The following is a 16,791-nucleotide window of genomic DNA, read 5'->3' on the forward strand; positions in this document are numbered from 1 at the left end:
ATTTCCAGATACAGTCAATCCCACACTTTTTGATCATCACTCAAATATAAGATTTGTCTCTTTTTTTTTTTTTTGTCAAGTTTTATCTTTTTATGAATGACTGATTTGGAAACTAACAACATTTGATGAAACTGCAAAGGGATAATTTGATGTAATTTCATCAAAGGACAGATATGCTAAGGAAAAATAGGATGGAATATGATGTAGGTTCAACAATTTTGGGTAATGAAGTTATTTAACAATCCCACCATTTGTGGTCTCATAGTGCTACACACCAAACACTGCATTTCACTGTAGTGTATGATATTTGTATCACAGTAGCTGTGGTGTTTTCAGTATTAACAAATGATATCACCATTTGAGCTTTGTACACAATATATTTATGGAGGTACTTCAAAAATGTTGTGTGCAGAGTTAATGCAAATTTAATTTGTGCAAAGTTAATGAATTTTTGTGTGCAACATTAATGGAGGCTCACCATTATACCAGTTTTTCCAAGTGGTATAGGTTGGTTGGTTGGTTTAAATGGAAGTTTATTGGCACAAGGGCAACTAACTAGGGCAAACTGCACCTGTCACAGTAATTCTGCAAATGATTTTTTTTTTTTTTTTCCAGTCATATGTCAGATAAGTTCATAAAAACGAATTTGTTTTAAAAAATTAAATAAATCGGAGAAATTTGCATCATCACTAAGAATATGGTTCATCTCTAATGAATTGTTTTGGGTTAAAACCGACTTAAAATTTGTTAATCGAGCAGCATGATTGTAGGGACACTCGAGGAGAATGTGTTTCACCATAAGTAGGGCTGAACAATGATGACAGTGAGGAGGTTCATCACCTGTCAACAAATGGAGGTGGGTCAGATGGGAATGCCCAATGCGTGTCCTTGCAAGGACAACCTCTTCTCGTCTGTTTAATTATGAACTAGATTTCCAGTATTGTGGCTTTTTCTTTATTTGGAAAAGTTTGTTATGGGTCTGTTGCTGCCATACTGATGTCCATTGGTCAATACATAACTGTTTTATGATGAGTTTACAGTCCATATAAGGAATTGAAGCAAGTGAAGAAACGGGGTTGACTGGATTTTTTGCTGCCTGGTCTGCTTTTTCATTTCCCTGGATTCCAGCATGCCTGGGAATCCAGCAGAATCTTACGTCTGTGTTATGCTCTGTGAGATTAATTAACTCTGCTCTGATTTCTTTCAGGATAGGGTGAAAGTTCGGACATTTATGTTGTAAAGAGGTTACTGCACTCAAGGAATCGGTATAGATTATTATCTCTTCATTAGACCTGTTTTTGACGTGTTCGATAGCCATTTTTATTGCATGAAGTTCAGCGGAATAAACTGTCCTCAGTTTTTTGATAATTTTGAAGGATTTCAAGAACCAGCAGAGATCGTACAAAATGAAACAGAAGCAGTCATTAACTGCTAACCAATTGCAGCTTGAGGTTTCTACAACTCACGTCGCTGATCTGCTTCAAGCACACAAATGAAGTGGAGAGCTCACAAATGAAGACCTTGAAATGGCAAAATGGGAAGGAGCTGAGGAAGAAGATTTAACAGCCGAAACTCCTGTTCATTTCTTCACTCTCAAGTGGCTCTTAGAAGCTTTTCAACACAGAAAAAGCTTTGTTAGTTGTTATTTGGTTTTTAGGAGCATTAGCAATTAAGGCCATATTGCTCCATGCGGTGGTCATTCCCTGACTTTCCGCATCTGGTGACTTTCCATATTTGGTCCATGACTTTCCGTATTTGGTGGTGACGGGCTCAAACCCCGGTCTAATCAAGAAGCGTGTGCTACGCACTGCTGCTCCTTCCCACCTGGCTACGGAAGCATGCCCCACACAGAAAAAGCAATTGAAATTTGAGTCACAAGATTCAAATTTCGAGCACACTAGAAAAGTTGCTACAGATTTAAAAAATGCTTATGCATGCTATCGTGAAATTTATAAAGAAAAGAGAAGGCTGTTTCGGAAACAAACAACTCTTGAAGCATTTCTGTAGAAGCTGACTCCTTGTGCTTCCAACAAAACAACAAGTGCCGAGCTAACAATGAGCTTTGAACCATCAACGAGTGTGCATTTAGTTGATGACGATGAAGAATAAACATTCTTTAACATTTGTATGACAAATAATTTCTTTATTATTATAATTAGCTTGATTTTAAAGGCTATGTTTTTATTTCTTTGGAGAAATAAATCATTGTTTCAGCACAAATTATTCTTTTGTTGATCTTTATATAACATTACTATGATCAAATTTCATTGTTGAGAACGTAACCCCTGTTTTTAACATTACATATATGGGAAATAAATTCCCACTTTACGAGCACGCACTAGGAACAAATTAACTCGTAAAGTCGGGAAGTACCTGTAATTCAGCTGTGCCGTGGAAAAGTCCATATAAAGTTCCTTTTTCTGAAAAATTTAATCCAGACACATTTCCACAAAGTGGAAGCCACTGGGCTGGCTTCTTATGCAAACCAAGAACTCCCTTGATGGCTTCCACTAAATGAATCCTTAAGAAAGTTTCAAATTGTAACTTTCTGAGGGGTTTTATCATGGAGATGACCTAGAAGCAGAGTAGACCACCTTCCTGAGTAGAATAACTGATGGTAAAAAAAAAAAAAAAAAAAAGAGGTTAGCGCTTCTTGTATGACCAACGGACAAAACAGCAATTGTCAGTTTGGTACAAACATGCCTCACCTTGTTTGATGAAGTTTTAGCAAAACAGAATAAAGGGTAGAGTGCTGCAGGTAGTTTTATGAAAAAAGAATGATACCAGAAATTTCATACAATGCAAAAGAAATTGTGCATTATTATGGCAGGGGTATTAAGAAAACTGTACTTGGAGGACCTTACATCATAGCAAAGAAGTATATCTGTCAAAAGTATACTGTTCATGTGGCTTTTCCAGACCCATCTCTTTAAACAACTTAAGTGACGCTCAAGGGACACAAATGCAGTAGTGCTGTAAAGGCCAAAGTGACGATGACAGATGCTGTACCAATTGACAAGGGCTGCTTTGTCTCTAAAAGCATGCAGTGCCATCACTATCTATACATTCTAAACCTATCTCAATATTAAATAAATACTTTAGTTATATTATACTACTGAATAAATAAATAGTTCAAAAATAAACTCACCCACAGTTATTAACTGCCATAACATTGGAAACCAAACTGAAGGGATACGTCAACATATTTGCAAAGTACTAGAAAAATGCAATGAATAAATAAATAAATCTTTTGTGTGAGCTACAGACACACAAAGTTAAATCAATGGCTTTAAATGGTTAGAATACTTCTGTAAGAGTGAAATAGAAAAAAATTTCATTATCATCAATAATAATATAACATTATTATTTTTTTTTAATGTGAAGATTTAGTAAAGTACACACAAGTAGTACCAAAATCCACATATAATGCTGTGCAAGAACTGCATTAAAATATACAGGCAGCCCCTGTATAACACGGTTTCACTCTAACACAGTATTTTTGAGCTTTTGTGCTGGGAAAATCCTGCTTTTATGTTCAACATTTCCATTCCTTTTTGTGAATTCCCGCTGTTGACTCGCTAGTTGTTATCGTCTTCGTGATAATTTCCTGAAGCACATTTCTGGAGGTCACTACTATAAAACAATAAAAACAATTTACAGTTTCCGGTTTTTACTGGGCTTTTCTGTTAGTGCAATCAATTATAATCGGGCAGTAAACTCGATTTTATTACATTTGCAATAGTTCCAATAGCTGTAATTCTATGAGTAAAACAGCAGTTGAATGAATAAACGAGAAAAATGAAAAGTTGGTTCTGTGAGTTAGAAGTTGGACAGTAAATGGATGTTGACGGCACATGTTCGGACTGTTTTGAAAGAGAGAGCGGGAATTATAGAAGCCAATTCAGAAGAACAGTGCCCATGGAAGTATCTGAAGAAGAGGCATGCAGCAGAAACAGTACGTCTATGAGAAAGCGAGTGGAGAGACTCTGTTAGAGAGGAGTTATTAACCTAACTGCCCTCTTCTGAATGGAATGTAGAAGCCTGAGAGAGGTTTTGGGGACGTTGCCCCAGATGTGGGAACAATATTCCATGGTAGGGCGGATTTGTGATTTTTACAGATGTGCAAAATTTGTAATGTGCTTGTGCCAAGAGAGATTAGAAGTCAGGGTAATCCCCAAAAGAGATATATCATTTTGTCTAGAAATCGGAGTGTCACCAAAGATAAGCATAGGAGCAGAAGAATCCTTTTTGCGAGATATAAGACAAGACTGAGTTTTAGAAGGGTTGAAATCAACTAAGTTGTCTTTGCCCCACTGGAGAATTACCTGAAGATCGGCATTTAAGGAATTGGTAGCAGATTTTCGAGAAGTTGAAGCTGATTGAGCAGGACAAGGTTTCTCAAAATGGAAAGTGGAATGCAATGTGCTATCATTGGCAAAACTATGGATAGGATTTCCAGTCAATGGAAGAAGGTCATTAATATACAAGAGGAAAGAGTGGGGGAAAGAACTGAACCTTGGGGGACACCGGCATTAGTGGAGAAGTTAGAAGACAGAGAGCCATCTACCATTACCCTCAGTGAGCGATCAGAGAGAAAACTGGATAACCAATTACTAAAAACAGTTGGCAAACCATAAGATGGAAGCTTGTTTAGAAGATCTTTATGCCAAACACGATCGAAAGCCTCTGAGATGTCAAGAGCAACTGCTTGTGTTTCTCCGAACTTTTCCACTGAATTTGTCCATAAATCGGTAACATAAGTCAGAATATCATAAGCCAGTGGATCAACAATGATGGAATCCATACTGGCGATCATTGATCAGATGGAAGGTTTCTAGGTAGTATAAGAGTTGTGGTTAGTTGATTTCTCCATTACTTTAGAAAGAGTAGAAGTAATTGTTATTGTTATTTGGTTTTTAGGAGCATTAGCAACTAAGGCCATATTGCTCTGCGAATATGCGGTGGTCATTCCCTGACCTTTCCGCATCCTCCGTATTTGGTGGTGATGGGCTCGAACCCCAGTCTAATCAAGACGCGTGTGCTACGCACTGCTGCTCCTTCCCACTTGGCTACGGAGGCGCCCATAGAAGTAATTGCAATGTGACGATAACTGGATGGGAGAGATTTGTCACCCTTTTTAGGAATTGGCTGGATATGAGCAAATTTCGAAGCAGAAGGAAAAACGCTTTTGGGATAAGAAATTGAAAAAAGGTGGCAAAGAACAGGAGTAAGTTCAGGAGCACAGGTTTTGAGAACAAGTGGAGAAATACCATCAGGACCTGGAGCTTTTTGAGCATCAAGTTTCGTCAAAATCCTTCTGACATCCTTTTGATGGAAGACCGCAGAAGGCATTGAATGGAGTGTTTGGGAATGGTGGGAGGGGTTTTACCAAGATCATTAATACAGGAGTTGGAAGAAAAATGGGATGCCAGCAGGTCAGCTTTATCCTTGGCTGAAGTGACAACAGAACTATCTGGTTTGGACAGAGGTGGGAGCAGAGATGGGCAAAAGTTGTGGCCAATAGCTTTGGCAAGGGACCGGAATGCTCAGCTACCATTAGGGCAAGAAGCAAGTTTTCTACTCTTGGCCTGTTCAAACTCTAGTTTGGACTGATTAATAACAGCTTTACAATTGTTGCGAGCTTTGGTGTAGGCAGAAAATGAAACTGAAGAATTAGAAACAAGCCAATTATGATATGCAACATTCTTCTCTTGAACAGTCTTAGCACATTTATTGGAAAACCAAGGTTTAGATGAAGGACGAGATTTTAAAGTGAAGTGTGGGATAAAGGATTCCATTCCTGCAAGAATAATTTCACTGACACGATCTGAGCAAACGTTGACATCAGAAATTTTGAAACAGTAATCCGACCAAGGAAAAGACAAATCTTGCAGGTCATCCCATTTTGCATCCTTGTATTGCCAAACAACACGAGGTTGGGAATAGCCATGAGATAAAGGCTCTATTGGAGAAGAGATAATTGCCAAGTTGTGATCTGAGGTGCCTAAAGGACCACTCACACTTCGACTGTGTGCTTAGAAGGGTTGTTTTTGAGAAAAAGATCAAGCATGTTGGCTGTATGGTTAGGATTGTCCAGTATTCTCGTAGTTAAATGAACAATCTGTGCGTGGTCATTAGTAATTTGATCTTTTTGATCTTTTTCGGACTTGATCTTTTTTCAAAAGCCTCAGCATCTCTACCAGCTGGGTCTGTGTGACCAGAAAACAGAAGCCAGCTGGAGTTGTGAACATTAAAATCACCAAGGAAAATTACCTCACTGTTAGAAAAGTTGGACTGTAGAAAGTCAAGTTGCAAAGAGAGGCAGTCAAAGAGCTCCAAGTGATTAGTGGAGTTGGAAGAACAGTAGAGACAACAGATGAATTTGACAGAATGAGGTAGAGAGATTTTAAGCCAGATCTCGAAGAGAGGAGATTCCAAATTACCAAGTCTTTGATGGGGAATATCGGAACGGACATATGCACAAGTACCACCTTTGAGGCAAAAAGAATCATACAGCAAATAATTTGGGCAACTGAGATGAGCAGTAATTGAATCAACCGATAACTGAGATTCTGTCAGAAAAAGTACATGGGATTTGGCAGACTGGAAGTGGAAATGGACATCGAGATTAGAACTGAGACCACATATATTTGTGAAATGAACTAGGAAGCATTTGGGAGGTTTAGATATTTTCGCAGATAAGCTTACTCTATTAGTTTGACAATTCATGGTGTATTCAATAATAAGAAAAAGTGGGGGGGGGAACATGCTGTATGAAGTAATGAAATTTTTGGATATGGCGAGAATATACATGGTAAGAATATACCCAGATCCTTGATATAATGTGGCCTTGACATTGCCCCCGCATACACACTACTCGGACTCCCTCCAGTCACTATCTGGCAGAGTAGAGGTAGCACAAGATTATACACTAGCTGATCCGGAAGCCTCCTAGAGAGTTACCAATAGGTTTGGTCCGGTGTGGTAACTAGCGGCTAGCCTGCGAACACAGTTTTAGAGCCGTACCCTTAAAATGTAAGGAAGATTGGATCTTGCCATGATGTCCATCATAACCTCAAAAGTCATCAGTCATACTGCACTGCATGATGAAGAGATGGGAAAGGCTGACCGGAACTTAGCTCTGGAGACTAAACACGGGTTCCATCACTTTACATTACTCAGTATCTCGCTTGTACATATTGTGTGTGTTGCAACTTGTGCATACTGCATTCTTTGTTATTTCTTAATTGCTTATCATTTTTCTGTTTTCAATTTTACAACCAAAAAAAAAAAAAATGTCAGTGAACAGAAATATCAATTAGTTAGTATGTACATATTAATTAAGCTATGCGCGTAAGCACAAATTTATTTTTATTTTGCTAATTGGAAAATATTTTTCTGATTTTCACATATCATTTAACTTCGTTACTTGGTAAGGTAATAAATAAATTTTGTGCACCTATGCACAAATTGATAATATTGATAATATTCCTCCTATTTTCACTTATTAGAAATGGTGTTTAAAACTGTATTTTATTAAGAATATTCCATCATAAAGTGACTTGATTACAGTGGACCAATCGTAAAGCGGGGGGGGTCCACTGTATTCTGTTGGGAGATCTCTGGGTTAGGTTCTGCACTATGGAACATGTGATTGTTTGAGACCATAAAAAATTGTGATTTTAAAGAGTGCAGTTTGTGACTTTTAAGGTTTTTGTAAGGTTACTTTGGGTTTTATTTGTTCATTTATAAATTTTTCTGGGTATGTATTACTAAACTTTGCTCTTAAGAACCGTATTGGAATAATTTCCTTGTTGTGAATTAAAATTTCAGCCCTAAATTATGTCTAAGGAAAGCAAAAAAGCACCGCTCAAAAGAAACTTTATTTCTTTAGAATCAAAGATACAAATTTTGGATTGTCTTAAAAAAGGGGAAAAGGTATCATATGTTGCAAAAAGTTTAAATTTAAATGAAGCAACAATCTGGACCATAAAGAAAAATGGACAGAAAATTAGAACTGCTGTTACTGCTGAATCATTAATTTCTGCAAATATTATGAGTTGTCATATTTGCAGAAATGCAATATTTGCAATAACTGAGAAAATGGAAAAAGCACTCAGTATTTGGATTGACAATAGCAGTAAAAAAACAGATCCTGTTAGATGGGAATGTAATTAAATAAAAGGCACCAATAAAATTTATAACCATTTAAAAGAAAATGGAGAAACTTCTGTTAACCAGGGGTATGTTGCCAGTAAAGGTTGGTATGATTGATTTAAAAACCACTTCTCATTACATAACACAGGAATTCAAGGGTGCATCTGCTGATAAAGAAGCTGCCAAGAAGTATGCAGAGAAATTTTAAAAAATTATTGAAGAGCATGGATACACACCACATCAAGTTTTCAATGCCGATGAGACATGTCTTTGGTGGAAAAAAATGGCCAACCGAATGTTTATTTCAAAAATAGAGAATAGAGGTTTTAAGGCATCAAAAGATCATGTAAATCTTTTATCATTTAATCTCCTGATGTGCAGCAATGTATCAGAAGATTACATGATAAAACCTATGATGGTTTATAGATCCTCTAATCCTCGTGTAATGAAAGGTGTAAATAAAAATGCATTACCAGTACACTGGAAAGCAAATAAAAAAACTTAGGTAACTACTAATTTGTTTAAAGACTGGTTTCTAAATTGTTTTGTGCCAGCTGCGGAAAAGTATTTAAAGTGTAAAAATCTAGATTTCAAAGTTTTATTACTATTGGATAACCCGCCAGGCCAACCAAAAGGTTTAAGTCATCCAAAAGTTGAAGTAATGTTCCTACCACCTAATACAACTTTTTTAATTCAGCCATTAGATCAAGGCATTATATCTACCTTTAAAACTCATTACATTAGAAAATCGTTACAATGGATTTTGGAAAAAATTGATTTTGAATCTATGATGGAGGCATGGAAACATTTTTCAATTGTGGACTGCAACAGAATCATAGCTTTATTGCTCAAAGAAGTAAAACTGCCAACATTAAATGCATGTTGGAAAAATGTATGGCCAGAGTCAGTTCCTTCAGGAAATATGGTCGAACCAGCAGAAAACGGAATTAGTGCGATAGTAGAACTTGATAAGTCGGTAGGAAGGGAAGGTTTTGATGATATGACTACTGAAGACGTTCACAAATTATTGGTAGAAAAAGAGACTGGCGAAGTGGATTTGGTGGAAATGGCATCAGAGGCAAACCAAATTAATTCAGAGGATGATAGTGCAGTTGAAAATTTCACACTAAAAAGCATACGGGAAGGCAAACTTAGCCGAGCAAGTAGAATCTTATTTTTTGAATGAAGCTCCTTCTACTGAAAGGGGCACAAAGTTCAAAAGGGAGCTTCAAAAATGTTTAGCTCCATACCAAGAAAAAGCAAACAAATCCAGATTACTGATTTTTAAAGAGAGCAGAAGGTACACAAAATCTAGATGCTGCAGAAGAAAGTTCAGAAGGTGAAGATATTCTGCAACAGAGAAAACGTTCTCGTTTGATTGTGCTTAGCAGCGATGAAGAGGAAGAAAATTAAATGACCGTACATTATCTGACATATAATATGTATCAGAGTTTGTAAGGTAAGATGTTTGTTCAGTTATTACTATTATAAAAATTAAGTTTCTGATAGTTATAAAAAAAATGGTTTATTTTTGTTAGCTTTTGGAATGTAAACCCCCCCCCCCTTTTATACTGGTTTCGCATCACACGAGATTCTGTAGGAACCAAGCTACCATTGTCTTAAATGAGGGTTACTTGTATTGTACGTGTGAGTGATATACGTTGTACTGTGTTGGGTATCTCTCTCTCTCTCTCTCTCTCACTCACTCACTCACTCTCACACACACACACACACACACACACACACACACACACACACACACACACACACACACACACACACACACACACACACACACAATTTGCTTGCAGATATAGGAAAGCCCTCACTTAATACTATTTCAAAGTTGTGATGACATCTAAATCTCATTAACAATTTACAGTTAAACTAGTAGCTACAGAATTAATATTAGCACTCATATTATACAGGTCGATCATCACTAATCCGACAGCGTTGGGACCTGTGGGGTGCCGGATTAGTGAATTTGCCGGATCACTGGTGGTTATTTTAGCACATACAGTTTACCCAACAGCTAACCACTTTAACACGACTGCCAAGCTAGTTTAAGAAAAAAATTCCCCAGGGGACAAAAAATATTTAGCAAATAATTTGATTAGTAATTCTAAAATAAATATTGTAATGTCAGTGTTGTCGTTTTTTTGCTTAAAATATAAAAAAAAAAGTATATTTTTATGTCGCATATATGTGGCCAATGTGGACACATATGTTGGTTACTTTATTTCTTGAGAAGCTGTGTCGGCCACATACGTGTGACGCTTTTACGGCATACATATGAAGGTCGTTTGTGATTAGTTTATTGCACGTGCAGCGAGCACTGCAAAACTAATTACGATAAAATAAACTCTCAAACATCGTAATACATTTGTCGGTATTGTTAGAGATTTTGTGAAAACAAGTCCGTTAGGGCGCTGTATTATCCATCATATTGTGTTGTGTTTTTCCGCAAGTTTGTACAAGTGTGTTGTAAGAAAAAAAAAAAAAAATCTAAAAAGGAATGGCTAAAAGAAAATTACTAAATTACTTATCCTTAATATCTTCATAAATGCTTCTTGCTTTTGCTTGAATCGACATTGGACTTTTCCATTTCCAATATAGCACCTGAAATCTGTTTTGTGATCAATGAGGATCTTAAATGCGTTGATCCTTTAACATGTTCTTTTATATGTGCACTGTCCCTTAAAATAGTATTCACTGTTGAAGCAGCGAGACCTAATTCCGTGTAATAGATGACAAACTTTGTCCTGCTTTGTACTTCTTAATTAATCATCTTCATTTCTAAATCAAATTTGTTTCATTTCCTAGCACTGCCAGCACTTGCACTTTCCGTTGGTTCCTTTCCCTTCACCACTGTAATAAGTAAATAGGAATGAAGAGAAGATTCTGAAAATGTATGTATGGTTTTTATATGATTGAAGATTTCAGTGAAGGGGACATACATTTCACCATAATATGTAACATAAAAACCCACATAATTCCAGTTATTGATATTATCTAAATGCAATAAGATCGAGTTTACTACCTGTTTATAATAGATTGCACAAACAGAAAAGCCCAATAAACCGGAAAGTGCAAATTGTTTTTATTGTTTTATGGTAGTGACCTCCAGAAATGTGTTTTAGAAAAATATCACAAAATGATTCTTATAATGGAACATATGATAACGATGAAAGTGTAGTTCAATTTCCATTATAAAAATGACCTTTTAGAGAGATAAATAGTTTAGTTATATAGCAAAAATTTCAACTTCCGAGGTCTTGGAATGAATTACCAAACAAAACAATGTGTTAGATGGGTTCACATTACGATATTTTAATGATACCTTCATTTATTCCTACAGGATACAAAATATGTTTCCACGATTTTTTTTAAGTTTGCACTGGCCGGCAAAAACTTACGTAAAGTCGAATTTCTGTAAGTCAAGTATTACGTAAGCCGGGGGGGGGGGGTTCCTGTAATTTGACAATGTGTGCCAATGTGGAAGAGCTAAGTATGGCCAATTATAATAATTTTGAATGATACATGAATTTCCAAAAAATATTTTTGCAACATTTCTATTATATGCTGGAATAGCAAACAAACACTCAGAAAAATACAAATTTCAGAAAAAACAATTATCTCCAACTGTAATAAGATCTTTTAAGCTGTCATCATTCCTCTTTTTCAACTCTTCTAAATGAATTTTAAGCAAAGAAAACTGGCTAAATAATGTTTTCACCAATTCGCAATTCTACATCATTAATATTTTTATATATACAGTAAGACCCCTGTATCCAGAGGATACGTTCCAAGACCTACCGTGGATGTAAGTGAACACCTGCTGAATCCATATAGAACGTGATTTTCTTGAACATACATACGTATAATAAAGTTTAATTGATAAATTACACACACACACACACACACAGTAAGACATTACTAACATTAAATACGATAATAATAAAGTACAGCAGACTCTCGATTTACAGGGATTAACCGGGAAGTGGATTAACCGTGACAGTTCAAAAATCCAAATTAAAAAAAAAAAAAAAAACAAAAAAAACAACCAGAAATCATAAAATTTAAGTAATAACTAGAATAGGTATAAACAGATGTTTTGCGAGTCATAAATAAGTGACAAGAACCAGTGTTATAAGTCATTGGGAGATTAGTGTACCTATTATCTTGCAACCCCCCCCGCTGTCTTCACCTACCACTCAAAAAAAAAAAAAAAAAAAAAAAAGTGCGTCGCATTGATTGTTGTGTTGCACTGCACCACAAAAGGACAAATTTTGTTTCGTTTCGTTATTTATGTCAGGGATGTTGAAATTTTTTTTTATTTTGTTTAGAAATCGTGAAAATGATAGGAAAATGCAAGAGTTGTGCTTTAAAATTAAACAAAAACTTGAAATTATTCAACAGTTTGAAAATGGTGCAGCCATTAAATCTCTATAAAGAACCATTATAATGTTGGTGACCAAACCATACAAGACATAATAAAAAATAAAGGAAAGCATCATATTGGACATGCAAGTAGTATGTGCTAAGTTTTTTCTTTTTTTTTCCGTGGTTAACCACGGTAACTGAATCAGCAGATATGGGGGCACAACTGTATTTGGTACTTACTTCTTCTCAAATTGGTGTACTTTTTAGAAGTATCCATTTCATAAATTTGAATTTGTTGAATGATTCAGCCCATTTTTCTAGGCATTCACAATTCAACCATAGCCAGGTAGACATAGTTTAAGCCTGCATTAATGCTAAATACAGTGATGTTCCGTATTCTCTGTATATTTTGAACTTTCTGACCTTAACAGAAAATTTATTTTATTTCATCTTTAAATGATATTTCTTCACCTTGAATTCATGATCAGTTAAAATTTTGCAAGCACATAAACAAACAAATTTTTTTCAATGCATAATTTTGATCATTTGACACACATAACTCATCCTTCTATTATGCAATCTTCAGCAATTGCTCACTGAATATGTCAGGCATGTATGAATTACTTCTGCGTCATGGATGATCGTGATTCAAAAATGCTTATGATAAATTTTGGCAGCTTATTCTCAACAATAAAAATGCCTTCAATATTTTGAAAAATTTTAATACTCTATCGGCTGCTTGGTGTAAACACAACCAATGAGTTTTGGAATGTTTGATAACTTGTTATATGCTGCATTTTCTAAAGAACAAAATTCTCAAAATCAGAAATTTTGATGCACTAGTAATCAAAATAAAATTGCATTCTTGAGCAGAATTGGAGACAGCAAGTTAGATTGTCTATCCACATGGAAATTTGCCTTTTGTTCCATAGAACAAAAGGCAAATTGTACAACGGATACACTCAAAATCTGCACCACTGAGACTACTTATAGATAAAAGAGAAAGAAAAAAATATATGCTCAGCTGTGAGCCTTACTTTTTTTGAATGAGCTCTTGATCATTCTAAGAAAATAAGATGAGGTTACTGGTGAACTCTTTGATCATTTGACACACGTAACTCATGTCCTCTACTATGCAATCTTCAGCAATTGCTCATTGAATATGTCAGGCATGTGTGAATTACTGTGCATAATTACTGTGTGTATAAAGTGATTTTTTTTAGCATTAGAAATGTGAATGTTTTTATTTTTATAAAAGGTACTACCATTATGTTTAAAATTTTGGCAATTCGCAATTCCATATCATTAATATTTTTATTTATATTTGGTAGTTCCTCCCAAACTGGTGTACTTTTTAAAAGTTTCCATTTCCTAAATTTGAATTTGATTAATGGTTCAGCCCAAAAGAAACTACCAGGATATCAGGATAAATATAAGATATCAAAAATAATTTTGATATCATATATTTGGATTTCAGGAAAGCTTTTGACACTGTTGCACATGGAAGACTATTGTACAAATTGGAGCAGAATGGTATTAAGGGTAAGTTGCTACAATGGATAAAAGGATGGTTGAGTGGGAGAAGACAGAGGGTGGTAATCAGTGGGTGCTGCTCTTCTTGGACTAATGTTATTAGTGGAGTCCCACAGGGTTCAATGTTGGGTCCTCTGTTGTTTTGTATATTTATCAATGATACTGATGAAGGTATATCAAGCTTAGTGTCCAAGTTTGCAGATGATACAAAGGTTGGCAGGGTTGTTAATGACAGCAATGGCAGTGTGCTACTGCAACAGGATCTAGATATTTTTCGGCAGATGGGCTACAAAGTGGCAACTGAAGTTTAACCTTGACAAATGCAAAGTACTGCATATGGGTAGAAGTAATCCCAGAGAAACGTACCAACTGTGTGGTACTACACTTAAGGTGGCAGAAAATGAAAAAGACCTGGGAGTAATTGTGCAGTCCGATATGAAGTTTTCTGAGCAACGCAGACAGGCTGCCAGGACAGGTCGTGGGGTTTTGTCAATGATATATAGGAATTTTGCTAGCAGGGAAAAGGAGGTGATTGTCCCCTCTGTATAATGCAATGGTCAGCCTTGAGTACTGCGTACAGGTCTGGAGGCCTCATTTTAGGAAGGATGTAGATTTGCTTGAGCGTGTACAGAGAAGGGCAACAAGATTGGTGAGGGGAATGAAGGGATCCTCTTACCAAGAGAGAGGCTTAAGTTCTGCAAATTGCAGTGGCTGGAGACTAGGCACCTGCGTAGTGATCTGATTGAGGTGTATAAGGCCTTGAATGGGTTGAGCACGCTGAATTCTGATGAGATTCTTCCACTTGTACAGATTACGAACCTAAGGGGGCATAAATTCAAATTAAGAAAAAACAGATGTAGATAGATGTGCAGAAATTTGCCTTTAGCCAGTGGGTGGTTAATTGCTGGAACAAATTTCCATCTGTTGTTGTGGAAGTTGATAGGTTAAATAAATTTAATAAGGAACTGGACAGGCATTTGGAGGGATTTTTTTTTTTTTTTTTTGGCTGATGCTGCATAAGCTCATACACTTGCTTTCTTGCATCACATGCCACTACTACTACTGCTACTACTATCAGTGAAATCCAGAACAAATCCTCCAAAATCCAGGATGTTTGGTCAACCTAGCCTAGATGGAATTTTCTTTCCCGAATAAACAAACTACCATGAGCAGCATTTGCAGTGTTCCTTTTTCTTCAGTAGAGTGAAATTTATTTAACCCCAGGGGCTCACATCTGGTGAGTATGGGCTTGGCACACCCAGGGTCCTGAGCTGGATGTCATCATTCTTCTTTTTCTTGGTGATTCCCTTCTACTTCTCTCTCTCTCGGGGTAATTCAGAAAATTTTTTTTTTGGCTGGTGCAGCACAAGCCTCAGGCTTCCTTGCAACATATAGCTAATAATAATAATAAATTTAGGATTTAGTAAGTCTCCTACAGAGACCTGCAGGTTAAAATGGTTAATTAAATTTTGAATGATGTCATAAAAATTAAGATTAAAGCCTCAATATTGCACATTATTTGAATTTAGCTGAGACTGAGGAATTTTTTTTTTTTTTAAGGCAACAACACTAGTTGTTCTAAGTCTATGTTATCAATGGTTCCTCATGGCTTAATCAACTGTTGCAGAAGAATAAGGATAGTGCAATTGTGAGCAAGTTGTTATTGGCCTGTTCCTTACACTTTTGTCTTCTTTCCTTGTTATTTATTATTGATCTGTTGTGAAGGCCTAAGGGTAAGCTGATCAGTCAGAAGCTGACTAATAGGAGAACTTATATCAGCCTAGGTCACATTTTTTTGGGTGGTTCTATCAGATACAGAATCGTCCAAATGAACTGAAATATTCATGTTCCATTTGGGTTGTGTTAAGGTTACTAAAGGCAAAAACAGGTGCACATTTACTCGTCTGTAAGAATTTCAAGTATTGGTTAAGTCATTCATCTCAGACATTAGAGAGACAGCATAAAATGGTGATACTTGAACATAGTGGGATAGGAGGGGTGGGCAGAGTTATGTCCTTGGTTAAAAAACACACACAATCTATGTCGGTGCACCTGGTTGGCATGGGTAGCCAGTGTCTATGTTATACAGGCAAGAAGAAAATACAATTCTCTTGATCTAGTTATCGGCAGTGATTCTTCATGAATTAAGAATCTTCGGTAATCACAGCACATTGATGTGGGATTTACTTAAAGATATAACTACAATGGTGTTCAAAGAAAGTGCATCACCTAGGAATTTCACATTTCTAACCCTTTTTCGCAATGGTATAGTACATTAATGACTAGCATCACAAATAGAAATATCAACAAAAGATATTTATTAATAGTTAAAACAAAGCTAAGTAATATTTGACAGGTGCTCTCAAAATATTCCAAAATGATCATTTGAAACCTTTTTACAACAGTTTTGGTAAACACTAATTATGGCTGAAATGTTATCAGAAGCCCTCAATTTGCTTCAGTTTATCATTTTAAATGGAAAACAAAATGAAAAGTTCACCAGGTGCAAACTAATATTTAGTTGAACAGCAGCACACCGTCGAGATATCGACAAGATCAATTTCTGAAGATAATCAACCGATAGTTCGTGGTTCCAAACACAAATTATGTCTTCCTGAAGTTCACGAAGGGTCTTTGATTTCTTTCTGGAAACTGCAGATTCCACACGATGCCAACAGTTCTCTATAGGATTCAGGTCAGGGCCTGTTTCCTGGCCAG

General features: G+C 36.2%; 1 protein-coding gene across 1 annotated transcript in view; it reads right to left on the reverse strand.

Annotated features, from left to right (window-relative positions):
• Positions 1–16,791, reverse strand: part of LOC150079172 (mitochondrial carrier homolog 2-like) — a 273,570-nt gene that overhangs the window by 32,118 nt on the left and 224,661 nt on the right. Inside the window, exon 9 of the mRNA XM_090384014.1 lies at positions 3,149–3,216. Coding sequence (XP_090240140.1) covers positions 3,149–3,216 — 68 coding nt within the window. The remainder of the gene's footprint in view (positions 1–3,148; positions 3,217–16,791) is intronic.

Source organism: Mastigoproctus giganteus, chromosome 10 (assembly GCF_048544385.1).
Source record: "Mastigoproctus giganteus isolate SK-2022 chromosome 10, ASM4854438v1, whole genome shotgun sequence".
Classification (NCBI taxonomy): domain Eukaryota; kingdom Metazoa; phylum Arthropoda; class Arachnida; order Uropygi; family Thelyphonidae; genus Mastigoproctus; species Mastigoproctus giganteus.